At 41.0% G+C, this 27,369-nt stretch overlaps 1 protein-coding gene across 1 annotated transcript in view; it reads right to left on the bottom strand.

Moving 5' to 3' along the window:
- The window catches only part of THSD7B (thrombospondin type 1 domain containing 7B), an 898,700-nt gene that overhangs the window by 16,720 nt on the left and 854,611 nt on the right, over positions 1 to 27,369 (bottom strand). Inside the window, exon 25 of the mRNA XM_029607893.1 lies at positions 22,738 to 22,820. Coding sequence (XP_029463753.1) covers positions 22,738 to 22,820 — 83 coding nt within the window. The remainder of the gene's footprint in view (positions 1 to 22,737; positions 22,821 to 27,369) is intronic.

The raw sequence follows: 27,369 nt of genomic DNA, 5'->3' as shown, positions 1-27,369 counted from the left end.
TAACAACTGATGTAGCCATCACTGAGATGGGTGACATGGCACATGGACAGTCTGGAAGTTTCCAAGAGGTTAATTTTGCAATTTCCTAAGTTCATTGCAGGTATCAGCTGGAAGAGATATTTATAAAGGAGACATGATCTTTCACCACATGATAAATGTTCCAGTCACTAAAGGAACTTTGTTTTCTTCTGTATGTCATTTTCCTTAACTGTTGAACTTAAAATAGTCTAGAAATCTGTTGTATTGTATTGCTGTGTTGTATTATTATTATTATTATTATTATGCTATTTATTTTATTGCTGTATTATATTATTTTGATTGATTAAGGTCAATATTTAAAGACACACTGAGTAGATAGAGACTATATATATTCAGTCAGAATAGATACCAGATAAACCTTTAATAAATTGAAGTGCTCTGTTAATTCATACATATAATTGCTCTAAAGTAAATCAGCAGTAATCATTATTTATAAGATGTGCTATTAATTATGTCTAAACTTTATTTGTTATAATGAAATATTTTACAAAGCTTAAAAATGTGCAAAAACTGTCCTTATATTAAATGGTTTACTTATTACTTAACAAAATATTTAAATACATCATTTAAATAACATTTATCAATGTCGGGTATATAGGCAAAAAATGTTGCTCTGAAGTACAGAACACACACCATACTCTCACCATCTGCTCCCTAAAGCATCATCATCTTTATTTTTTTTATTTATTTCTTTGAGTTTTTCTATACCGGCATTCACGGAGATTCGTATCATGTCGGTTTACATAAAACAGGGGTGATCAATACATTATAAACGTGTATAAATATAACGTGAGTATACATTTTATACATTTACAAATTATAACAAGTTATAAAAGTGCGCAGGAATAAATCAGTTACAATAAAACAAGGATGGTTCTAACTGGGAAAAGAAGAAGAAGAAGACGATAGAAATTTAACAAGAATAAGAACGTGCAGTGTTTGGTATGTCCGTATCAGTTTAGTGGGAGATAGTCCGTCTTTCTGTATTTGGTGTGAGCATCAGTCAGAGTCCGGAAAGGCTTTCTTGAACAGCCATGTCTTAAGTCTCTTTCTGAAGGTTGGAAGACATGGTTCCTGTCGTAATTCTAAGGGGATTGAGTTCCATAGTGGGGGGCCTGCTGTAGAGAAGGCCCTGTCTCTCAGGGTTATGTGTTGGGTGGTATTGGCATGTGGTACGTGTAGAAGTTCTCTGTACACTTCTCTAGTGGGTCTGTTGGAGGAGTGTTTTTTGAGTGCTATTTGTAGATGGAGTGGAGCTAGTCCATGGATATTTTTGAAGATTGTGGTTAGGGATTTATGGATTATCCTGTAGTGGATTGGCAGCCAGTGAAGGTCTTTAAGGACCGGCGTGATGTGATCTCTTCTTTTCTTGTTAGTTAGGATTCTTGCTGCCGTGTTTTGAATCATTTGGAGAGGTTTGGTATGGGATGATGGGAGGCCTAGTAGTATAGCGTTGCAATAGTCTATTTTCGCAAAGATTATTGCTTGGAGCACTGTTCTATAATCATGGAAATGAAATAGGGGTTTTATTCTTTTTAATGTGTGTAGTTTGTGGAAGCAGTCTTTGGTTGTTTGATTAATAAATGCTTTTAGGTTTAGTCTGTTGTCTATGGAAACTCCTAGATCTCTTACTTTTGAGATTTGTAAGTTGGCTGGCAGGTTCGTAGTGATTTTGCAGTTATCCGGTGAGATTAGCAGGAATTCACTTTTTGATTGGTTTAGAATTAGGTTTAAGCTGGATAGGAGGTCATTAATTTCTTTGAAACAGTTTTCCCACAGTTTTAGAGTTTTATTAATGGATTCTTGGAGGGGGATCACAATCTGGACGTCGTCGGCATAAATAAAGTGTTTTAGATTCAATTTGTTTAGAAGTTGGCAAAGTGGGAGAAGGTATAGATTGAAGAGTGTAGGTGAGAGAGAGGAACCCTGAGGAACTCCTTGTGAGGATGGGTATCTATGGGATTCTTTGTTAAGGATTTTGACTTTGAAACCTCTGTTCTCTAAAAAAGTCTTAAACCAAGTCAGCGCTGATCCTGTAATACCGATGTTAGCCAGCTGGTTTAGTAATATGGCGTGGTTTACAGTGTCGAAAGCTGCAGAGAGATCTAATAAAATCAAAAGGAAGGCCTGTCCTTTGTCAAGGCCCAAAGTCAGGTAGTCCGTCAGTGATATGAGTAGTGATTCGGTATTTGAGGCTTTTCTGAAACCGAATTGAGTAGGGAATAGAATTTTGTGTTCTTCTATGTAATCCGATAGTTACGTATTTGCTACTTTCTCCATCACCTTGGCAATGAAAGGAAGATTGGAAATTGGACGGTAACTGTTAGGATCTTTGGGGTCCAAGTTTGGTTTCTTGAGAAGCGGTTTGATGGAAGCTAGTTTAAGATCATCAGGGTAGTAACCCTGGGAGAATGAGCAATTTATGATGTCCGCTAGAGTTTTGTTTATGGTGTCCGGGATTAGAAGTAGTAGTTTAGATGGGATTTGGTCGAAGGGATGGGAAGAGGGTTTCATTTTCTTCAGAAGTGTTTGGATCTCTGCGGAAGAGGTGAGTTCAAAAGATTGGAGGGTTATTTCCTTGTTGTGGAGTACGTATGTGCTGGCTGTTGTGCTTGTACTGGGCTTAAGTTGTGTTAGAAGGTTCGTGATTTTATTACTAAAAAAGAGTGCTAGCTCATCCGCTCTTGATTGAGCTAGGTTAGATGGTATGTCCGGTGTATTTGCCTGAGTTAAATTGGAGACGAGAGTGAAAAGCGCTTTGGAGTCGTAGATGATGTCATGAATCTTGTGTGCGTAATAGTCTCTTTTTGTTTTTAAGGTGGAACTCTTGTATGAGTTGAGGGCGAGTTTGTAGATAGAGAGTGTAGCAGCGGAAGGGGCTTTACGCCATTTACTTTCTTTCTGACGTAAATTAAGTTTAAGGGTTTTTAGTTCGTTTGTAAACCAAGGCTGTCTTTTTGTCGCACCTTGTTTGACTTTTTTTTTTTCAGTGGACATAGATTGTTTGCCACTGTTTCCGTTATGGTTGACCAGGAATTTATCGCTGAATTAGGTGTCGTGTAGTCTATGCGTAAGAGATCTGTGATTAGATGATTGCTGAGTTTGTCAGATGAGCAAGCTTTTCTGTAGATAAATGAGTGTTGAGGTGGTTGTTTGTTGCTCGTTTGGGTCATCAACAAGGTGGTGGAGATTAGTGAATGGTCCGACCAGGGAACTGGTTTACATGTGTGGTGTGCTGAATTTGTTATACCTGAGTTCAGAAAGATAAGGTCCAGTGTGTGACCTGCCTTGTGTGTAGGTTCATTGATTATTTGTCTGAATCCCATTGCGGACATAGCGGTAAGGAATGTTTCGCAGCTGGTTGAGAGTGTGGGGTTGTCTACGTGTAAGTTAAAATCTCCTAGGATTATCGTTGGGGAGTCTGGTTTGAGATAAGATGCTATAATTTCTAGGATAGGCGATGCGTCTGCTTCTAGGAGGCCTGGAGGGGCGTATACTAGAAGGATTTGGAGAGTGTCTGATTTGAACAGGCCTGTTTCTAGTTTTGAGTCTGATTTAATTGGGTGGTGTGAGAGTCTAAAATCTTTTTTAGCTGCTAGGAGAATGCCCCCACCCCTTTTCTTCTGTCGGGGGATGGAGAAAATGTTGTATGTTTGAGTTGGTAGCTGGTTAATCAAAGCTATATCTGTAGATTTAAGCCATGTTTCTGTTATAGCACAGAGGTCTGGATTTGAATCTAGGAGAAGGTCATTTAAGATCAGTGATTTCTTGGAAAGTGATTGTGCATTAAATAGCATCAGTGAGAAAAGAGCACATCCTAGAAGTTGGGTGATTGGGGTAATCATGATAGGTATAAGGGATTTGTAGGAGCGTTGATTGTAGAGTATTGTTGATGATTTTTCTGAGAGTAGCGTTCGATGATGGAGAATCGGTATTGGGAGACCGTGGCAGATTGTTTGCATTATTCGAAGTGTTGGTGGTGTTTGTAAGTAGACGTTGGGTTGTCTGAGTTGTGGCGTCTGGAAGTTGTTGTCTGAGTTGTGGCGTCTGGAAGTTGTTGTCTGAGTTGTTGCGTCTGGAAGTTGTTGTGTCTGGAAGTTGTTGTCTGAGTTGTGGCGTCTGGAAGTTGTTGTCTGAGTTGTGGCGTCTGGAGGTTGTTGTCTGAGTTGTTGTCTGAGTTGTGGCGTCTGGAGGTTGTTGTCTGAGTTGTTGTCTGAGTTGTGGCGTCTGGAAGTTGTTGTCTGGAGGTTGTTGTCTGAGTTGTTGTCTGAGTTGTGGCGTCTGGAGGTTGTTGTCTGAGTTGTTGTCTGAGTTGTGGTGTCTGGAAGTTGTTGTCTGAGTTGTCTGCGTTGTGGCGTCTGGAAGTTGTTGTCTGGAGGTGGTTGTTTGAGTTGATGTCTGAGTTGAGGGGTCTGGACGTTTCGTTTGGTTAGTTTAGTTGTCTATTTGTCTGTGCTGTACTGGTCGTGTATACGATTAATGTTTGGTGTGGCTGTACTGTGTGTGCCAATTTGAGGTTGAACGTTGAAACTCGCTGGTGGGAGCTAGAGGACGGACTGGAGTTCTTTTGCTTGGCGCTGTGGAGTTCTACTCTGCTCTTAGGGGCCGCACGAAGGGGCGCACAAAGGGGCAGGCCCCTTTGTCGCGCTCCTTCGTGCGCGCGACGCCTAGCTGCCTCTCGTCGATTTAAGCCAAAGGGGCTGTCCCCCGATTGGCTGTGCGGCTGAGCTGGCGATTGGTTCCGGCGAGGGAGGAGGCGGAGAAGAGGCGCGGTTTTTATCGGGACAGCCTCGTGGTCGGCGCTGGGTCTGCTGTGGGTAAGCTGAGAATTTTTAAAGGCCTTACCCCGGCAGGTCTCGGCGCCGAATGCGCAGGCCCTCAGCGATCCCCGGAGCTCCTTCTGCAAGGAAAAGGATTTTTTCAGCCTGCCGCTCGTCGATTTAAGCCAAAGGGGCTGTCCCCCGATTGGCTGTGCGGCTGAGCTGGCGATTGGTTCCGGCGAGGGAGGAGGCGGAGAAGAGGCGTGGTTTTTATCGGGACAGCCTCGTGGTCGGCGCTGGGTCTGCCGTGGGTAAGCTGAGAATTTTTAAAGGCCTTACCCCGGCAGGTCTCGGCGCCGAATGCGCAGGCCCTCAGCGATCCCCGGAGCTCCTTCTGCAAGGAAAAGGATCTTTACATTTTGGTAATTCCTAACTCCTACGTAATTAAGAAATGCATTCATCACAAAAAGCAAACAATGTATGTGACACAATGGGCTACTGTAAACATACAAATTCAAAACCATTAGTCACCATGTGAGCACAATCCAATGTCAACTTGCATGTATCGAATAATAATAAATTTAAATGTTTTTGCACGGTGCAGAGTTGACATTCTGCTATGAAGAATCCCGAAAAAGATCCTCATTTCACTGATTGGCTTCTCTAAGGGGGAATTTAAACATTTTGATATCTGTGGAATTGTCTGAAAGTTTTGTGACACAAGGGAAGAAGGCTAGTTAAGGCAGTGAGTTACACACCAGTAGAACACCATAGAGTTTCATACTAGCTGACTTCTCGGCATCTGTAACATGCTGAGGTAGATCTTCAAAAAATACGCGCAATTTTGCGCAGCCTTGCGCGCGCCGACCCCGGATTTTATAAGATACGCGCGTATCTTATAAAATCCGGGGTCGGCGCGCGCAAGGCTGCGCAAAATCGGCAGCCTGCGTGTGCCGAGTCGCGCAGCCTGCCTCCGTTCCCTCCGAGGCCGCTCCGAATTCAGAGCGGCCTCAGAGGGAACGTTCCTTCCGCGTCCCCCCACCTTCCCCTCTTTTCCCCTATCTACCCCATCCCCCAGCCCTACCTAAATCCCCCCCCTAACTTTGTTGGGCAAGTTACACTTGCTTGAAGCAGGCGTAACTTGCGCGTGCTGCCCCGGCATCCCCCGGCACAGGCCGCAGTGCCGGGGGACTCGGGACCACCCTCCCGGCCCACCCCCGAACTGTCGCCATGCCCCCAGACCCGCCCTGGACTGCCCCCTGCCCCCGAATATGCCCCCTGGACACGCCCCCTCCCACCCCTTTTACGAAGCCCCGGGACTTACGCATGTCCCGGGGCTTTGTGCGCACTGGCGGCCTATGCAAAATAGGCGCGCCGACGCACGAGTGCCCTGCGTGCATAAATCCAGGAGGATTTACGCGTGTAGGGGTTTTAAAATCTACCCCACAGTGAGAGATGTTTGCTTCTTAAGTTCATGATAAAGGATGGCTGGTGTCATTTGAATTTTATCTTTTGGTTGTCCTTACAATTGCGGCAGTTTTTGGAGCTAGACACTGATACTTCTAATCGCAAGTAAAACACCAAAAAATCTAGGCTAGTCAGTAAGTTTTTAAAGGTTAATTAGCTAGGGGGTTAAGAAGTCCTTTCTCTAACTGGGCAAAGTGGGAACAAATTGGTTTAACTGGTAAATGTGTTGGCATATCCATATAAAATGGCGTGCACATTTACGCGAATCCAGCCAATTTTATAAGATGTGTGCATATAAGTGTGCATGAAATAAAATGGCTGCATCCATGGGCACCAGCCAGCATACACGCATTCATGTACAGCTGCATGGTTGTTTTAAAGTTACTATCTTAGGGGGTTATTTTCTAAAGGTTTATCACATGCGTTAGGGCCTTATTGCACGTGATAAACCCCTATCGCAAGTGAAAAGGGCCTTTTGGCCTGCGATAGGAAGTAAATGACCGGGAGGGGAGGAGTCGGGGTGGGGAGGGGGAGGAGTCAGCCACGGCACCACTGCTGGCGATAATGTGAGGAACATTATCGCCGTCAGTAGCGTGGCAAATAGCACCACCTTTTACGGTGGCACTATTAGTGTGAAAGGCCGCAGCCGGCCGCACTGCGGCTGGTGAAATCTCATCGCCATGGTGCGAATGGCTGCGGCCTTTCCCAGGCCCGCCCCCCCCTTCTTTTTCCTGGGATTCATCATTTTGCGAAGAATGATGAATCCAGCCCTTAGGGAGCAGCTAGAAAGTTTGGGGGTTTGTTCTGTACTTCAGAGCAATATCTTTTGCCTATTTATACATGACATTTGATGAATGTTTTTTAAATGTATGTATTTAATAATTATGGTAAGTTGTAACATAGGGACAATTTTAGCACATTTTTAAGCTTTCTGAAATATTTCATTATATATAATAAAGTTTAGATGTAATTAATAATACCGTATGTCTTATAAATGATGCATGAGTGCTGGTTTACCTTCAGGTAATTATATGTATATACTATACTGAACTTGATTTATTCTTGCATTTTATTGCTGTATTGTATCATTAGTTTCTTTATTTAACAAATTTAGAACTGACCTCCCTGATTTAATTAAAAATCACCCAAGGCAGTTTAATATTGCATTTTTTATTATTGTATTATTTTGTAGGGAACTGCTTTGGGTCAAACTTGGTTTGAGAGAGGCAGTATACAAGCCTAAATTAATATAACATTTTTACCTATACCACTGACTCTCCTTATGAGCAGCTTCAGAAAACTAGGTCCTTGCCTTTATCTCAATAAGGTTGTTGTACAAAGAAAATAAAATAGGGATTAATTAAGTGCTTTGAAGAGGAAGGTGATAATTTAGAAACAACAGAGCGGAAAAGGAAGTGGAAAATTAATGTCAAAATACTGACGCTTGTTCTTTGCGGGTTCGTGTTTTTTTCATTCATGCAAAAGATTTTAATTCACTTTAAGTAGGCTTTTTATAACATGTCAAACACTGAAAAATTGTACAAATCTTCTAAGCAAAAATCCACTGAACCTCCCAAAGAGAAAAATGTGGGTCTTGTTATCAGCCTTCCTTCTCTTCCCACCAGTTGTGATCTACCTTTGGTCCAAAGGAAATTATGGCCACTGACCATGTGGGCTTAGTGGCTCCAAAGACCTAGGAAACCATCTATTAGAACTATAAGCATCATAACAGATTGGCTTGCTGGATGGATGTGGGAAAACAGGACAAATTATTAAGAGTGAGAGAAAAAGAGTGGTGAGATGTCAGCTGAAAAGTAGATAAATGAGCTGGCTGGCAGACATCACAAAAAGCTGGACATTAAGGAATAAGTTGAATTTAATGTATTATTTATATACCACCCACACAGACTACAGCCTGACCAGAGTGGTGTACAACAATACAAAACATCAAATAAAAATTCCTATATAAAACCATAAAATATTAAAAAATAATCCCATTACTACCAAACCTCTCCACTGCAGCCCTCTTCCAAATTCTAATCCCTACCATAAGAACGGTCAGATCCTAATTACTCAAGCAGAACATTTAATCCACATGTTACATGAAAGAATACATTCACTAGTATAAGTGCCAATAAACATACATTTATTAGGTCATACTTCATATCAGACTATACAAAAGGAAATATTTATTCTATCCAATGAACATTTTCAAACCTCTTTTGAAAAAAAAAGAGGTTTACTAGTAGAGTGTCTCAGAGAACAGTTCTGGGTCTGATTCTGCTTAAAATTTGATAAGTGATACTGCAAAGGAGATAAGACATTCGGGGTAGATTTTAAAAACATATATGTGCGCCTCCATGTGCACGCGCAACCCAGCACATGCACATGGATGCGCAATTTTATAACATGTGTGCGGCAGTGCAAGCATGTCATAAAATGTGGTCTGGTGTGCACGGGGGGGGGGGGGGGGTAGATTTGGCTAATTTACACATGGTGATGAGATCGGGCCTCCCCTAGTTCCCTCCCAGTCCACTCCAATTAAGGAGCGGACTGAGAGGGAACTTTCCTACCCCCTACCTACCGTTTCTCCCTCTTCCCCTCTCCTACCCAACCACTTAACATGGCCTACCTTTTTTTTTTTTATTTATTTCAGAACTTAAGCCAGCTCCTGAAAAACATTTTAGCAGTTTAATTGTAGAAAAGAGAATTGTATTGTTTTCAAATATTTTTAAGTTTATGTTTTATGTACTGTTTTATGTTTGCTTAATTTATGATTGTATTAGTACAATCCATACTGAACTAGGAGCAATTCTGGAACATAAGACGTCACACAAATAAATAAATAAATAAATAAAATGCATTATGTATGGATATTCTTTTATGTTAAGTTTTGAAAATTCACGCCAAGAACTCTTATGAAAAGACAAGCTTTCCCTCTTAAATCAAACAGAGAAAATGGATTTTCTTTCCATACCTTCAGACATTTTAGCAGGAGTACATCCGCCTCAATTAATCCAGATGCCAGCTTTAGGCTAGTTTTAAAAATACTTCAACTTGATTGTCCTCTGTCCTGTCTACTTGCCTACTTTTCCTGCCTCGGATCCCGCTCAACTGTTACCTCTGAAAGACATTGATCAGTTGCTATTTTTACAGTGTCATTGTAGCATTTTCAATGGGCCAGAGACTTGAATGGGAAACGTGCATGAATGAAACAATTATTTGTATTTAATTCATGGGACCTATAATTTGTTATGGGAGTCCAAGATTGAAATGAAAATGGTCTCATTTATTGCTTTTACCAATTTATTTCAAATGAATGTATATCTCTAATACTAATTATTTATTTAGAAACTTGTATTACCCTTTCCTACATTCAGAGCAGGGTACAATATGACATACACAATCAACAGTACAGAAAGGGGCACAAAGGGGTGTATTTTAAAAGCTCTACATGCGTAAATTGGCTTACGCATGCCAGGTCTATTTTATAAAGGCTCGGCGACGTGCTTAAAGCCCCGGGATGCATCTAAGTCACAGGGCTTTACTAAAGGGGCGGTCTGGGGGCGAGGTGGGGGCAGGGGCGGGGCGGTCTGGGGACAGGGTGGAGCAAGGGTGGGGCCAGAGGCCTCCAGCACAGTGGCCATTTACCGCTGTGTCAGAGGATCGCATGTCGGTAGGGTGCAGGTGTGCGCAACCTGTGCCTGCCTCCAGGCAGGCACAAAAGGTATTAAAAAAATTGGGGGAGGTGTTAGAGTAGGGCTAGCAGAGGAAAGGTTATGGGAAGGGGTAGAAAGGTTAGATTAGGGGGAAGGGAGGTTTCCTCTCAGGCTGCGCCAATTTCACATATTATAAAATCGGGCATACATATGTGCGCGCCGGGTAGCACGCGCACATGTACACCCATGCACAAGTCTTAAAATCTACCCCAATATGAACATACTGAATATAAACATGCACAATCAACAGAACTGAAGAGAACAGGATGTTACATAATTCATCAGTAAGAGGGAGGCATTAGAATTCACTCTATCAAGATAGGGGGGCCAGTAGCTTGGTCAATAGTCGGCTTAGAAGCACTCTCATTGGAGGGACATGGTAATGGTAATGGTAATCCATTATTGTTTAGGTTCAGGAACACTTATTTGAAGAAGTTTTTAGGGCATTTTAAAAAAATATTCTTTCCCGTTCTCTGGTTTCTTCAAGGTGTGTAAGCTTTGGAGATAGGACATCTAATAGCATTAGGTTTGTTGGTATGAGGGGTCAATAGAGAGTGTGGATTTTTATAATTGAGGAAATCCATGGGGAGTGAAAATTGTGAATCAAGGAGTGTATGATTATAGAAACATACATCGAAACATAGAAATGATGGCAGACCAATAGGCCCATCCAGTCTGCCCAGCAAGCTTTCACACTTATTTTCTCATTCTTATCTGTTACTCTGACCGCTGAGTTCAGGGCCCTTATTAGTAGCTTTTTGATTCTAATTTCCTTCCACCCCTGCCATTGATGCAGAGAGCAGTGTTGGAGCTGTATCAAAGTGAAATATAAGGCTTAATTTTTGAGGGTAGTAACCGTCGTATCGAGCAAGTTACCCCAATGTTTGTATACTTATACTGCTCAGATCAATGCCTTGTTAGATGTTGGCTGGATGTAAATCCTATTTCTTCATTCTCCCTGCCGTTGAAGCAGTGAGCTGTGCTGGATATGCATTCAAAGTGAAGTATCAAGCTTAATTTGTTAGGGGTTGTAACCGCCGCAATAAGCAAGCTGCTCCCATGCTTATTTGTTTACCCAGACTGTGCAATTCAGTCCTTTGTTGTTGTCTGAATATAAATCCTCTTTTCTTCATTCCCCTGCTGTTGAAGCAGTGAGCTGCACTGGATATGCTTTCCAAGAGAAGTAACAGGCTTAAATTGGTTTGGGGTAGTAACCGCCCCAACAAGCAAAGCTACTCCTATGCTTATTTGTTTACCCAGACTGCAATTCAGTCCTTGTTGGTTTTTGTCTGAATGTAAATCATCTTATCTTCATTTCCCCTGCTGTTGATGCAGAGTAATGTTGAAGCAGAGATTTACGCTGGATATGCATTGAAAGTGAATTATCAGGCTTAATTAGTTTTGGGTAGTAACTGCTGCAACAAGCAAGCTACTCCCATGTTTATTTGTTTACCAAGACTGTGCTACCTTGTTGTTTGTTGCCTGAATGAAATCCTCTTGCTCCTACAATGTGACAGAGGCCAGCCAACGGCACCGATAGCCCGTGTCATATGGTAAGGGCAAAGGGCCATCAGCGCCATTTTGATTTGTGGCTGCTGATGGCCCGAAAGGGGGAGATCGCTCCCAGGACACCGTTAGATCACCAGGGACTTTCAGTACGTCTTGGAGGGCGTTGGGCAAGTCTTGGGGGGTCGGGAGGGTGGGGGGTTGCAATTAAGTAAATTTGAAAGGTTGGGTGGGTTTGGGGTGGTTTTTTTTTTTTTTTTTATGTGCCTTTTCTCCCACCTCCGAAAATGATAAGAAAACCACTCAAAATTTTATGGTTTTTCTTATTGTTTCATCGCCCCCCTAAAACGCGACAAAATAGGAAATATTGTCTCTATTCCCTATTTTGTTGCAAACGAATGCACATCCCTAGATCCCACTATGGACAATACTTTGAAAGCCTCGGCCTGGTTCACACCAGTAGTTTAAAAAGTAAATAGAATGTTAGGTGTTATTATGAAAGGAATGGAAAATAATACAGATCATATGATAATGCCTTGATTCATTGTGCTACCATATCTTTGAGTACTATGTACAATTGAGGTCACCCCATCTCAAAAAAGATGTACTGGAACTCAAAACGGTAGAGAAAGGCAGCTAAAGTGATAGAGAGGATGGACTGGTTCCTCTATGAGGAAAGGCTAAACAGATTAAGGCTTTTCAGTCTGGAGAAGAAATGGCTAAGAAGGGAAAATACAGAGGTCTATTACATCTTGAATAGGGTAAGATGGGTAAACAGGGAGTGGTTATTTACCCTTTCAAATACGACTAGGGAGCACTTTTGAAAATAAAAGGTAGCATATTTAAAACATCATAGAAATTATTTTTTCACTCAGTACACAGTGAAACTGTGGAACTTGTTGCCAGAGGATGTGGTAAAATCAGGTAGCATAATTGTATTTAGTCTTGTAGACTTGGGAAAGCCACTGCTTATCCCTGGTTATGAGTAAGGAGGACTGGATCTGTTCTTTTCATTCCAGGTACTTGTGACCTTTATTGGTCACTATCAGAGACAGGATGCTGGTCTGATGGACCTTTCATCTGATTCAATATAGCATTCCTTATGTTCTTATGCTATGCTTATGCTTACATAGCATAAGAACATAAGAAATGCTATATACTGAGTCAAACCAAAGGTCCATCAGATTCCATAAGTTTCTTCAATACCGATGTACCACCAATGTTTGGTGCAGCTCCTGGATCCTTTGATAGTAATACAGATGGCTCAGGCTTGTCTAATCCAGAGAGCTTTTCAATGAGCTCTAACTATGTTCACTGGTCTCTTGGTACCATCTTCCTACATGTGGAGCATCCTGGGACATCATGGTCACATACCAGACACAGCACATTTCTGTCATGTGGGTCTATGACTAACATGGTAAGGCTGCACTTGGAGAACTTTACATAAGCTGTTAGTCTTTGATTTTGATGATTATCAGATGTAAAGCAGCTGATGCAATATCAAACAACTAGATTTTTATAAAACAATGCCAATCAATGCATGAATACTGGTACCGACATGGCTATAGAAAAATAAAGAAAACTTAGGAAAATTGGAAAACCCTACGTACGGAGGTAAGTGGGAGAAGACAAATTTTCAAACAGAGAGCACCATCAGAAAGAAAAATGGAAAGAAGGCATTTTGAAGATAAGGAAATTTTTACTTCAGAGAAGTTGAATCATATGGCTCCATGGAAAAAAATGGAACTGAGAGGGGCCACCTTGCAACACCCACAGTGAGAGACAATCCTTCCCATTCTCAGCAGAGTTTCTGAAAGCTCGGAAATCAAAGCTTCTGGTGACATTGTACCCACTGTGAGGACTCTAACATCCTCAGAGAAGAAAGGGCAGTCAGCAGGTATGTTGTGCAATCTCTTGCTAGATGTCTTGTATACCCAGCGCACAAATACAACCGGACAAAATAGTACATGAAATAATAGGACACATTCTTTATGTGCCAGTTTTTTCGTATTATTTAATGCATGTTGTCAATAAATCAGAATGGAATCACTGAACCAGATACACTAGAGATGAATTAGTAAAATACTTTTTGCTCTCCAGTGCCTAGGCTAATTACACCCTATTACAATTAATGTACTATAAACACTTTCACTGTGGAAAGGACATTATCAATCTTTCAAAAATGAATTTCTCCTATAAACTACATGGTGAAATGGACTTTAAAGGTGCTGTGAAATATAAATATTTTGTATTAATTTATACTTAGTCATTATCTGGAGGAAGAAACAAGGAATTATAGATAAGAATATGATTTGCCCTTTACTAATATCAATGTTGTTTCATAGCTTATTGTTCTGCAGTACAAAGCTTTTAGCCCTGAAGATGACATTGGCAAATTGTGATAACTTTTTTGCACTTTGTGATAAGTGCCAGAATTGTTGTATTTCTTACACACAACCACTGGGGGGACCATGTTTAGTACTTTTAAGCTCCTGGTGGGCCAGCCTAGCTATAAGGGCCCTCCTATAACCACTGGGAGGGATGAAGAGAGAGAGAGAGAAAGAGAGAAAGAGAGAGAGAGCACCTAACCATAATGCTCTCACACTAGATAGGTATTTATATCTCTATGGAAGGCCCATTTAGTAACTCGAGCTGAGGTTTAGGTATTAGTGTAGGGGTTAGGGGCCACTTTGACATTCAAAGTGAGATGTACGAACAGAACAGTGTTCTCGTGTGAAGATTTGATGTCCTTCGGAGTGAGGAAACTCACCCAAAGATGAGATTTGTGCAATGTTCCCTCAACCTAGCTGGATGGACTCTCTCCTTGAGTAACATCAAGCTAGGTTGAGAGAACATTGCACAAATCTCATCTTTGGGTGAGTTTTCTCACTCCGAAGGTCATCAAATATTCACAAGAGAGCACTGTTCTGTTCATACGCCTCACTTTGAATGCCAAAGTAGCCCCTAACCTCTACACTAATACCTAAACCTCACCTCGCGTTACTAGCTGGGCCTCCTATAGTAGCATAAATAACTACTACAATAGCCTTGAAGATAGTCTCTCTCTCTCTCTCTCCAGACCATGGTCCCCCAGTGATTGAATGCAGGAAATACAACAGATATGGCACTTAATAAAAAGTCTGAAAATGTTATCACAATTTGTGCTAACTTAGCTCTTCACATAGGTAATTAGTGCAAATTGTAATAAACTGTATATTAGCATAAAACACACCCCTTCTGCTATCGCATGCAATACTTATCACATTTTGGTAAATCCAGGCCTAAGTTTGTACGATTTGCACATAATACCACAGAATTAAACATGGAGGTAGGCATATGTGTGTACACCATCTAACATTTCATCCTGAATCCCTACTCATTTACCTAAACCTCCCATCCAGAAACTGCAGACAAAGGACATGCTGTATTCCAATTGCACAGGTCAATTAGCAGGTGCAAAAGTCTGGACAAGTTCAGTAATATACAGTATATGCATATACCTCCTGCAAAATAGCAACATATGCACATATTTATGAACCCTGACCTGGAATGACCCTAGACCATCTCTTTTTTTCCTCATTAAAATTTACACACAACAGTGCAAGTATGCATATACTCGTGAGGTTTAAAAAATAAAGCATTTGGATCAGCAGATTACAAGTTTTTCAAAATAAATCATGTACATGCATATATGCTACTTGTATGCATATTTGCTATTTTTACATACATGACCATTGCATAGCTCTGAAAATTCCTTCCCCATTAACTGGTCTTGAAAGCTCATATGCTACATCAATTTGGTGGTGAACTAAAGTATTCCTGACCAACTAACATTCCTATTCTTAGTATGTATAATTAGGATTTTGTGCACTTTGAAATTAACTTTCTTTTCAAGAGATACAATTATTAAACAAATGTTTTACCTTAGAAAGCTGATAAATTCTGGCCACTGCCAGTAAGGAAATCCTTAAAAGTTCATTGGGTCATTTTCCAAGGTGCGACAGCCCATTATCACGGTGGTAAAATTTTAAAAAGGGGTGGAGTTTGGGAGGGGTTTAGGGAAATGAGGTGGTGGCATCGCTGCCGGCAATAATGTTTCGGACATTATCGCTGGCAGTAGCATAGGAAATAGCACCACCTTTTAGCGTGGCGCTATGGGGGTAATAGTGTGCGGCATGTGAAACCACATCGCAGAGATGCGGCCGGCTGCACACTAGTGCCCCCTCCCCTTTTTTGCCCCCTTTACCGTGGCAGCTCGTCATTCTGCAAGAATGATGAATCTAGGCCTTAGTTTGTTCAAAACCCATATAATTCAATATTGCCATAAAGCAACATTGCGTAGGTTTTCATGGCAATGCAGTTTCTAGTGATACATACAGTACTGCATAAGGCGGTACAATATATGTATCATCTAGTCTGGTGTTCATATTACTATCCAAATAATAAGGCTATTTGGAATGAATCTGCTAAGCTGACTACTGGAAAGCAAATCATTTGTGAAGAAAATGCTAGCGTTTATGACAAATCTATTGACTTCTGCTTCAAGACTGAAAATGTCATGATTGGGGTTTTGATTTAAGAGCAGAGGCAGGCACAAATATGATTCTCAAATGTAATCTTAAATCTAGCCCATGCAGAGTTTATTAACTTGCGGATGGAATTCTCACCAGAATGGATTAAAAATAATCAGTCTTCAAATTTATTACATAAATTAATTAATAGGAAAAAAAATGGAGTGATAGAGCTTTTTTTTTTTTTTTTTATCAAGAACATAAGAAGTGCCATATTGGGTCAGACCAAAGATCCATCAATCCCAACATGATGTCTCTGTCATTAACCAGTCACTAAAATTAAATCAAATTTCTTCCTGCTCAGTCTCTATGACAAATGGTGGGTCTCCATAAGTCACCTGGTTAATAACAATTTATGGACCTTTCTTCCAGTAACTTGTTCAACCCCTTTTTAAGGCCAGCTATGCTAGCTACCTTGACCATATCCCCTTGCAATGATTTCCACAACTTGATTGTGGAAATAATACTTTTAAATCTGCTACTAGTTAGCTTTAAGGAGTGTCCCCTAATCCTAATGTTATTTGAAAGGGTAAATATGTGTTACTATTTATTTACCTGTTCTACTCCATGCATGATTTTATAAACCTATCATATCCCCTCTCAGTCTTCTCTTCTCCAGGCTGAAGAGCCCTAACCTGTTTAGTCTTTTTTTCATAAGGAAACTCTCCCATCTCCTTAACTAATTTTGTTGCCATTCTATGTACCTTTTCTAATTCCACTATATCTTTCTTTTAAGATGAGGTGATGAGAAATGCACAGAATAATCAAGTTGTGGTTTCACTATGGATGTATACAGAGGCATTATGATGCTCTCCAAACCTTTTTAAATAATTCCTAACATTCTGTTTGCTTTTTGAACTGCACCCTGAGTTTAATTGTTTTAGATGCATTATATTGTTTTGCGATATGTTGAAAATGAGAAAATAATCATTAGTATACAAAGGGTTATCTGGTAGCATGTTATGCAAGTGTAGGAAAGTTTTAGGGGTTCTGAAACCTGTCTGCTACAGGGCACTTCTGGTTCCCCTCCTACCTCACTTCATGATCCTAAGTTCAGGAAAAGATGTTTTTCTCCACAGAATTAGACTTGTTTATTAGATTTTGCAAGATTAGCATTTAGAAGATAACAACACATGTCTCTAACATACTTGCTACTGAGCACCAGTTTACCCTAAAGAAAGTTATGTACCAAGGGTAGCTTAAAAAATACCATAAACCTTAGCCTGCTTATTATATTAATACTTATGGCTAACTTACTTACTTCTGGTCCCAACTTCAGGTGATTTCCCTCTGTATACCTCTGAAGCCAGCTCTGGATGGACATCTAGAGAACTGTGTGGGGAGGAGGGCTGGCTTCTCTTGGTTCTGGAACTGGCTGGGCTCTTGAGTACTGGCAGGGCTTTTCTTCTTCTGTTCTTGGCTATACCTGGCTTCTAGCTCCCATGTCCCAGACAGGCGTCCCACTCTTCTGTCTCCTGACCACACCCAATATTCTCCTTCCTTAACATAGGGGGTACAGGGGCTGCTTCGGGTCTGCTCCCTTTTTCCTTATTTACCCCATCTTATACTTTTCAGTTGATAAATATGCATAAGTTCATGCATAATCATGTTGTAGGTGAAGGGTCTTTGCTGCATTGCAGGTCTTTCCCCCCTCCTTTTTTCTTCACGGGGGGGGGGGGGGGGCTGCCAAGTTTGGACTAGGGCTGTTGGCCATGTCAACTTTTTCTCCATTTCAGAGTGCTCCCCCCTTCATCCAAGGGTGAGGCCCCTCTAACCTCTGGACTTCCTTTGCTGGACAGTGAAAAGTTGCTGCATTGTCCTTCTGCCTTGATTTTATTTATGCAGGAGCTTACAAACAAGCAGATCTTGATAAGTATCCTTCAGTTTTGGTTTAACATTCTCATCTGGGCAAAGTTTTTTTTCTTACCTGAGACAGTGTTTTTGGCCTGTCAACATACTTGTCAGCATTCCTCTTTGGCTATTATGATTCATATTGGCTGCTTTCAGTGGTTAAACATGGAATATCTCCCAACACAAGATACCGTATATATGTATATGGTTAGTATATACATTTTATTTTCTCCCTCTACTCGCTACCCATATAAAGCCATAGCTATTTGGGCAAACTCATGTGATCAAGACAGCAAGATACCACATCCTCAAGAATTTTGGCCAGTCAGTAGGCATCATCATAAGAGTAGTAACTGGCCTACTTCTTTCCCTGCCCTTAAAGAAGTTTTACTTCAGCAACAGCTCTAAGTCCTATCTAATCAAGGACAAGAAGCTCCAGGAAGGTACTAACAGGCTGATGCAATATTCATGTGGGAAAAAATGGGTGCTCAGTCATGAGCGCCCACTTTCCTAATGTGTGCCCATCTACCTCTCCCTGGCATGTGATACAGTAGTCAAATGATCTGCTTCATGAAAAAGGAGGCACTAGGGGAAATTGTGTATCCCTGGTGCCTCCTCGGCATCATGCACAGTCTTGGATTAAGAAAATGGATGCTTATAAACTATGCATCCGTTTTCCTTACCTGACCACCATCAAGACATTATTTTCTAATTTTTTTTTCACATTGCTGCTTTCTGTGGTTGCTCTGACTTAACATCGCCACAATATTAAGTCAGAGGAATCACAGAAAAGCAGTATTTTCTGCTTTACAGGTAAAATTTTGGGGCTCCTCAAGACTTAACACCAGCTCCAGGGCTGGCAATTATTTTTGAGGGTTAAAATGTGCGTGTCAGGCACACATTTAGTTTTTACATAAGGGGGTACTAGCTAATAGCTTCATTAACAGGGCATTTACATGTGATGAGCACTATTAGTTACATGCTGGTTTTGATGCACGTTTTGGTTGCACTGATCCTCTTATTGCATAAAGGGTTATGGATGTGCATCCAAAACATGTGTCCAAATTATATCCCCACCCCAATTCTGTGCTAGAATGCCTTTTTCTAGTGTGCCTAAAAGTACACACAGAATCACTACTGCATATACTTTTATGTACACAAGCTCCCAAATATTTGTCAGAAACCAATTTATGTGCATTAAACTGTGTGTTAAGTGCTTAAATCCTTAAGAAAATAAGATCCTTAAAGAGAGGGATTCACAAAATTTGTTTTTCTATTTATAACTTAAATAACATAAGAAATGAATCTGTTTCTTTCATGCATTCACATAGCTTGTTTAATCAATGTAGTTTCCTAATAGGAGCATTATTCCATCTACTATTAAACTTCAATGATATTGATGCAATGTATCTCTGATATAATGCAGTAGACCTAAAGGTGTATTGTTTCATTGTGTACAGATTCATTCAATTCTAATACTGACAGAAGTCTGGAATGGAATCTTATATTTCTCAGGTTAGTTACTACACTTAACAGAAGGCATGGGATTACTTCTTTTTTAAAGGTGTGTAGGGGGTGTGTGTGTGTGTGTGTGTGTGTGTTTGTGTAGCATGGAGGAAGAGGAATTGGATTCAGATGACAAAAAAGTACCAAGACTTTTATGGTCTTGGATACCAATAAGGAAAAAAACCACAGGACTGCTTCTATGGCCAAGTCCATAAGCAAAGCATTTCAAGCAACACTGTCTGAATTTTCAAGGTTGCCTTTCTCAGTAGAAACCTCTAGAGGTCCATATTCAGATGCTGTGCAGCTATGTTAGTTAGCTGGTTACACATACCTGGCTTATTAGCAGGTTACATTAAAATTAGCCGGTTATATATAACCAGCTAACTTTAGGACAGCCCTACGGCCCGACCAGAGTTAGCCACAGAAGGTAACCGGCTAACTCCGTTCTGCCCCAGAATGCCTTCTTCCCTCCCCCGGAATATCCCCCATCTTATCCAGCTATATTCTATTTGGGTAACTAGTTAACTGGCAAAAATTTAGATAGATAAGAGATGAATATAGCAGGTTAAGCAATTAGATGGATAACTATTATGTTACCCTTCTAAATGGCTTTTGAATATGGACGTCCTACTATTAGTTATCCATCCCCTATTCTTCCTATCTTAATTATCCCACCATAACTATTAAGAGGTAGACTTTGAAAGTCGTGCGTGCATGTCCATGTTATAAAATATGATACCCGCACACATATGTGTGCTGATTTTATATCAGAACACATGTGTGGGCGGGTCACGACTCGTGCTCGTGAGGGGCGGTGATTTAAAAAAAAAAAAAAAAAAAGTGCACCTATGTGATTGGCCTTTCCCCAGTTCCCTCCCTGTCTGCTCCAATTAAGGATCGGACTTTGAGGGAACTTCCCTAACCTCCTATTTACTCTACCTCCCTTTTCCCCTGCCCGCACGTACTTCCCCGGGACAGGGTCTAATGGCCGCTGCCCTGGCTGGCCCCAGCCCCGCTTCCACCCACCCAGACTCTGCCACTGACTTGCCCCTTTTCACCAGCCTGGCACTCCTGGGAGATACGCGCTTTGCCGGGCCATTTTTAAAATGCGCTCTGTACGCGCCGCCCGGCCCACCACGCCCATATCTTCTGTTTTTTGCGCGCCGGTCTTTAAAAATCTGCCTTATTCTCTGCCTAACGTTCATATATGCCTCTTCCTGCACACTCTGTGTGACATTACCTTCAGTGTTTGATAGGAGTTTAAACCTCAGGGAAACTTCTCTACTTCTCAATTTCATACTTTAAAATGCAATTTCTGTTAAAGAAGGCATCACAAAATGGTCCAATTTGTAGTACAGTTTGTTCTTTTAATGCTTTGCAGTTTTTTAGATTTCTACTTTAACCTCTGGGTCTCAATTTGACCTCACAATATATAATCTTCTCATGCAGAATCTGACTTTAATAACTAAATGGAACAATTGGTTTTTGCTCAGTATGCTAGTTGAAAGGCTAAGTCACAATAAGCTGCACATCTCAATAGAATACCTTATTTGTCTCCTGCATGATTATAGTTCATAAGTCAGTTTTCAAAAGTAGTATTAATTTCATAGTTTTCATCATAGTTTAAACATCTTTTAAGGTTTTGAGTTCCAAATAGTGAAAAGTTCAGCTTAATTAATATAATTAACATGTTACACCATATTCAAAAGCTTTGTATAGCCCCTTCTATATTGTCTGCACATGCTTCTACTTCTCAATCTACTTGCCCGGATTTTCAAAGGGCCACGCACATTTTAAAACGTGCCCAGCCACACGTGTAAACTCTGGTATGCGCACAAGTGCCGGGCCTTGAAAAAGGGGCGGGGTCTGGGTGGGGAGAGGCAGGTGGGATGGAGGACAGCTGGGACAGTGGCCATTAGCCGCTGTCCCGGGGAAGCCCAAAGAAACTACTTCTGCTCCAGAGGAGCAGTAAGTAATGAAATAAAAACATTTGGGGTAGGTAAGAAGAAGTTAAGGTTCAGGGTGGAGAGGGGAATGGGAAGGAAGGTTAGGAAGTTCCCTCCCAGTCTACTCCTTAACTGAGTCAGAAATTTGCCCCCCCCCCCCCCCCCGCGTGTGCCGCCAACACATACACGTGCAGATTTTAAAATCTGGCGTACATGTGCGTGCAGCCATCGTATTTTGTAACATGCTTCTTAAAACTTAGGCAAAAACAAAGCTCACTGATTCAATTTTTTTATAATTCACTACAGAATAGACATAATTAGGTATCTCATTTTTATGTCACTAATGGATGATTATACATATCAATGAAAGCAGAATTAAGAAGAAATACAATAAAATGCTTAGTGGTACTACAATATAAAGTATGACCAAAAATGAATCTTCAAAAATACATCAGATAAAAGGAGAAATTTGATTGACCAATGAACATTAAGCTGTATACATTTTGCAGTTGAAAGATCAGAAATTGTATGCCTTTTTGGGGTGCTGGGAACGTTTCATTACACTCTTTCTCCACCACCCACTTGTCTCATCCTTCTTTCCCCTCAGTATCCTCTTACTCACTCCACAGTCTACCCTCCTCCTTATCTCTTGAGAGAAATATTAAGAAAAACGATATAGTTCAGAATATGCATTTCACATTGCAGGCAGGCATAGGTGCATTTCTTGAATATCACCAGTATTTTTATTTTAAATCATAGAAGAATTGGAACCAATGGAGGTAATTTGTAAAGGTGTTACACATGTAAATGTAACAGATTATCGTAGCAATTTTCAAAAGTCTATTTACATAGATAAAGGGGGTAATTTTCAAAGGAGTTACGCGCATAAATGTAACTACTATTGTAGCAATTTTCAAAAGCCATTTACTCACGTAAAGTGCACTTATGCGAATAAATCCTATGGACGATTCAATGGCATATATTGTAGCAATTTTCAAAAGCCCACTTACTCGAGTAAAGTGCATTTACATGCGTAAAACCCAGATTTACGCATGTAAATGCTTTTTAAAATCCGCCCCAAAGTGCATTTGCACATGTAAACCCCAGTTTTAAGGACCTGATTTTAAAAAGTATTTACTCAAGTAAAACTGAGATTTACACGAGTAAATGCACTTTACTTGAGGAAATGGTGCATGCGTGTATGCGTGTAACTCCTTTTGAAAATTGCCCCAATGCTCTTGAATTCTAACTACATGGTGTCATGCATGTATAGGACTGTTCTAGTTTTAGTTCTTCCAGAAGAATAGAATGGACAATTGTATAGATTAAAACTAATAATTTTCAAAACTCAGATGTGGAAAGATTAGATTACCTGTGTACAGTAGGAAAATGGTTTTCTGCATGCTGGATCACAGTGGCTGGTTGTAGCAGGCTGTAATTGTATAGGACAGCCTCCTGTCGTGAGAGAAGTTTTAATAAGTGAATTTTTTAAAATCAGAAATTGTTATTAAAGAAGATCAAAACAGAAAAGAAAGTATATATTATTCCAATAATAGACAGATTAGTTACATATCAAGTATACAAAAAAATTCACTAACCACAGGGAGAGTAGTGTTATAATAACCCATATAGGGGCAGATTTTCAAAGCCGGACGCGTATATGTCCCAGGGCTTTTCTGAATGGGCGGGCAGGGGGCGGGGCGGGGGCATAAGAGGGGCAGGACAGATGGTCCGGGGGCATGGTGGGGTGGTCCGGGGCATGACAGGGCGGTCCGGAGGTGGTCAGGAAGGCGTGGCAGAGGACTTCTTGCTGGGGGATCATGCGCCGGCACTTGGACGGCGCGCGCATGTTACACCTGCCTCTGGTAGGCATATCTTCCACAATAAAGTACGAGGTTTTTTTTTTTCAGGCTGGGGGGCGGGAAAGGTAGGGGAAGGTGGGGAAAGGAAAGTTCCCTCCAAGGCTGCTCCGATTTTGGAGTGGCCTCAGAGGGAACGGGGAAAGCAGGCTGGTCTCACAAAGGGCTCGGCGCACACAAGGTACAGTAGAATGCACCCCCTTGTGCGCGCCGACCCTGGATTTTATAACATGCGCGTGGCTGCGTGAAATAACGTGCACAAACTCACCCACACAAAGTTACTCTTATGCTCTGTAGGGCATAACCTGCGCAGGTTAATTTGCATGTAAACTTTTTAAAATCTAAAGTATGCACATAAATCCAAACTCTACCCCAGCTCTATCCCTGAATTCCTGTTTTTGTATGTATAAAGGTATGCACAAAAGCAGGTTAATCATTTACTTTTATATTAAACGATTTGTATTGGTATTTTTCAAACAACATACAAACATCTAGGAGGTGGTTGGTTCTTAATCCCCTACCCTGAGTAATTTTATAACAATCACTGAAAAATAGTCCAATAACTACAGTCACACTGTACAATATCAAAGCAAAAAGCATCTGTTAATAGCTATTAACTAATTTCTCTTCACTTTGTCAAATAGCTATTGAAGCAGGCTTTAAACTAGCATTTAGCTCTTATCAAATAAGAACCATTGTAACACCCAGCGGATGCTTGAAGGGTCATATATAATCATTGGTCCCAATAATCTGGATTTTCCTGAAAAAAAACTGTTTGGAATTTTTCATTGCTTCTGAAGAATGAAAGAAATGATTGCTTCCCATGTGAAAACTCAGAGCCATTTTATAACAAGCCATTTACACACAAAAACCTATGCTTTATGGGGTAGATTTTTAAAGAAGTATGCACGGGGTACATTTGTGCGCGCTACCTGGTGCGTACAAATGTACACCCAATTTTATAGCATGCGCACGCTGCCGCTCGCATGCTATAAAATCCAGGCTCGGCGCACGCAAGGGGGTGCACACTTGTGCACCTTGCGTGCACCGAGCCCTAGGGGAGCCCCGATGGCTTTCCCCGTTCCCTCCAAGACCGCTCTGAAATCGGAGCGGCCTCAGAGGGAACTTTTCTTCCGCTCCCCCCCCACATTCCCCTCCCTTCCCCTATCTAACCCACCCCCCAGCCCTACCTAAATCCCCCCCCCCCACCTTGTTTGACTTTTTACGCCTGCCTCTGGTAGGCGTATCTTGCGCGCGCCAGCCGGCTGCTGGCACGCCATCCCCTGGCACAGCCGCTGTGCTGGAGGCCTCAGTCCTGCCCCAGGACCACCCCCGGACCGGCGCCACACCCCGCCCCCTTCCCGCCCCTTTTCAAAGCCCCGGGACTTACGCATGTCCCGGGGCTTGCGCGCACCGCCGAGCCTATGCAAAATAGGCTCGTGGCACGCAGGAGCAGGTTTTCGGGGTTACGTGTGTAAGTTACGCACGTAACCCTTTGAAATTCTACCCCTATATGCATAAAAGCTTTGAAAATGATCTCCAAAGACCCTAGCCTTCCTTTTCTTTCAGTCAGTCCTCCGCCATTTCTCTTCCACTTCTCCTTCCCCTCCAGGGAAGATCAGCTAACATTACATTCACTTATCTATTCAGATTTATATCTAAAAACCTACAAACACACACTCAGGTATTTATGTTCAACTTTTTCTAAACCTAAGAAGGTTTTCCCAGGGTTTTGGAAAATACTAAGGTTAATCCTTTATTTTTCGAATCATTTTTAAATGTCTTTATGAATTATTTTGCACTTTCTCAGGATTATCCATAAGGCTAAGAGGACTATTTTACTTCAAAGTTTTCTCAAAAATTGATACATTTCTCTCTAGATGAATTCCTAAGAAAATGTATATGGGATTCCTATGGATTTGACAGTCTGCATACATTCAATATAACCCAGAGCCTTTTGTCAAAATAAAGGGATTATGTGTACACAACCAGATCATATGAAAATAAGAATCTTTTTGGTTACAGCTTCTCCAACATATCCAAGAAATATTTCTATATATTTAAATTATACATCCTATGAAAAAATGTGTAAGCTATGACCATTGTATCAGTCTTTCACCAAATTATTCTCTGTCACCACAACCTTTTACCATGGGTTTTCCTCCCAAAGAAATATTCAAAATTTTTCTCTTTACTATTAAGTTATTTATATTTGCCAATATTGCATCTCTCAAAAGAATTTAGCCTCGCTGGAGAATCTAACCAATGGCTTCAGGAGGAATCAAATATGTCCCAAATTGTTCATTCCAAATAACTGTTTCTTTGGAACGAATTCCTAATCTGTTCCCTTCACCAAACCTTTTTAGATAGCCCAAACTCTTCCTGTAGTTTCTCAAAAAGCTTTAAATAGTTGCAATGAAATGGACCATATTTAAATCTACTCCCCTCTTCAATAAAAACTACTGCCATCAATGGTTTTAGAGAGGTTATTCAAAACAGGTGCATCAAGCAAGAAACAGGGAAATATGTTAATGCTTTCTGAGAATCTCTTCATATTTTCTAAGAGGTTCTAATAGCTGAATTATTAGAAATATTATTACCATGAGGTTAAGTTTTAAAGGACTTTAGCAATCTAAGCAGAGATTTATAGCCAGATAGATGAAAGCCATTGAAAATGGACTGGGTAATTGTCTAAACTTAGCTACTGGCCAAACTCTGGGAAGGGTGGAAGTGAGGTTAGTTGGGTGGAAAATGTTGACTAGTGCAGTTTTTTCAGTGATACTTCCTAACTTGCCTCTAGATTCATCAAAATGCTATAATTTTCACATCGATAATGCCTGAGTTAAGGAAAAGGGACAGGGCTATGATAATTTTAGAAGCATAGGTGAGAGAGAAAGAGTCTTTATAAGGCTTTCTTATTAGTCAACTATTTATATCACTGTAGGATATAGTAACTCGAGGTGAGATTTTGGTGGTGGTGTAGGGTTTAGGGGCCAGTTTTACATGCAGAGTGAGACGTACAAACAACACAGTAGACCTCAGGGAAGATTTGATGTGATTTGGAGTAAGGAAAGTCAGACTAAGATGAGATTACTTCAATGTTCTCTCACTCTAGTTTGAGTGTACCCTTATCAAAAGTTTAATCATTCACTTGTTGGTCACTACCAGACATATAGTTAATATACTAATACATTTAAAGGACCCTAATTGTACGCATCCTTCTCCCATAGCAACTTAAAACTTAACTAGGAACTAAATAAATTTAAAATGAAGGCAGCAGTCCAACAGCAAGAGAGGGGCCTTCCAGTGAATAAAAGAAGAGCCATGGGGGTGGCTTGCTGGAATGGTGGCTACTACCATACTCAATAAGGGGCAGATTTTATGCCTATGCGTGGCTGTAGATTTGTGCGTGCAACCCGGCACGCACAAATCTACGCCCAATTTTATAACATGCGTGCGCATCTGATGCGCACGCATCTGAACAACAGATGTGTTCACTTGTTCTGAAACAAGCCTAAAAAATGAGTTTGTCACATTAAACTCATGAATCTAGCCCATAATTAAAAAAAAAGAAGTGATCTTCTCCTTATTAATGAGTTAATAAAATTGAAGTTCCTGTATATTGAGACCAAGAATGTCTTATTCATGAAACCTCTTATATAATTATTGTTGTATTTCCGGAGAGGAGCCTAGTGGAGTGTGGGGCCTGAGGTAATTCAGCACCAGCAGCCTCCCCCTCCCTCCAGAGATATGTAAGAGTGTGTATTTTTTGTATGTGTGTGTGTGTGTGTGTGGGGGGGGGGGGGTGATGCAGGAAAGGGAGAACGATGCCATCCTAAGATAGAAGAGAAAGGAGAGAGGGGGAGAGTGCCACTGTACTTCTAGTTCTGTATAGTTTCTACTCCACCAGTACTCCTGAGGAATAGGACATGATGTTACATGTCAGAAGCAAGGCTACTGCAGCAGCATGGGGCCCCCGCCATGCTCTCTTTGCTACCCCTGCCCCCATCCCAAGGACCAAATTTAAACAAACTTATGTTTTTCAATCATGGGTGGCAAGTGGAAGGGATAGGGAGTTGCTCTGTGATTCTGTTCTCACTTTTTTTGGGTGGAGGTTGTTTTTATCCAACTGCTTCCTTCTACTC

This window comes from Rhinatrema bivittatum, chromosome 6 (genome assembly GCF_901001135.1).
Source record: "Rhinatrema bivittatum chromosome 6, aRhiBiv1.1, whole genome shotgun sequence".
Classification (NCBI taxonomy): Eukaryota; Metazoa; Chordata; class Amphibia; order Gymnophiona; family Rhinatrematidae; genus Rhinatrema; species Rhinatrema bivittatum.
Note: the sequence above shows the minus strand (reverse complement) of the source record. Positions and strands in the feature narration are given on the sequence as shown.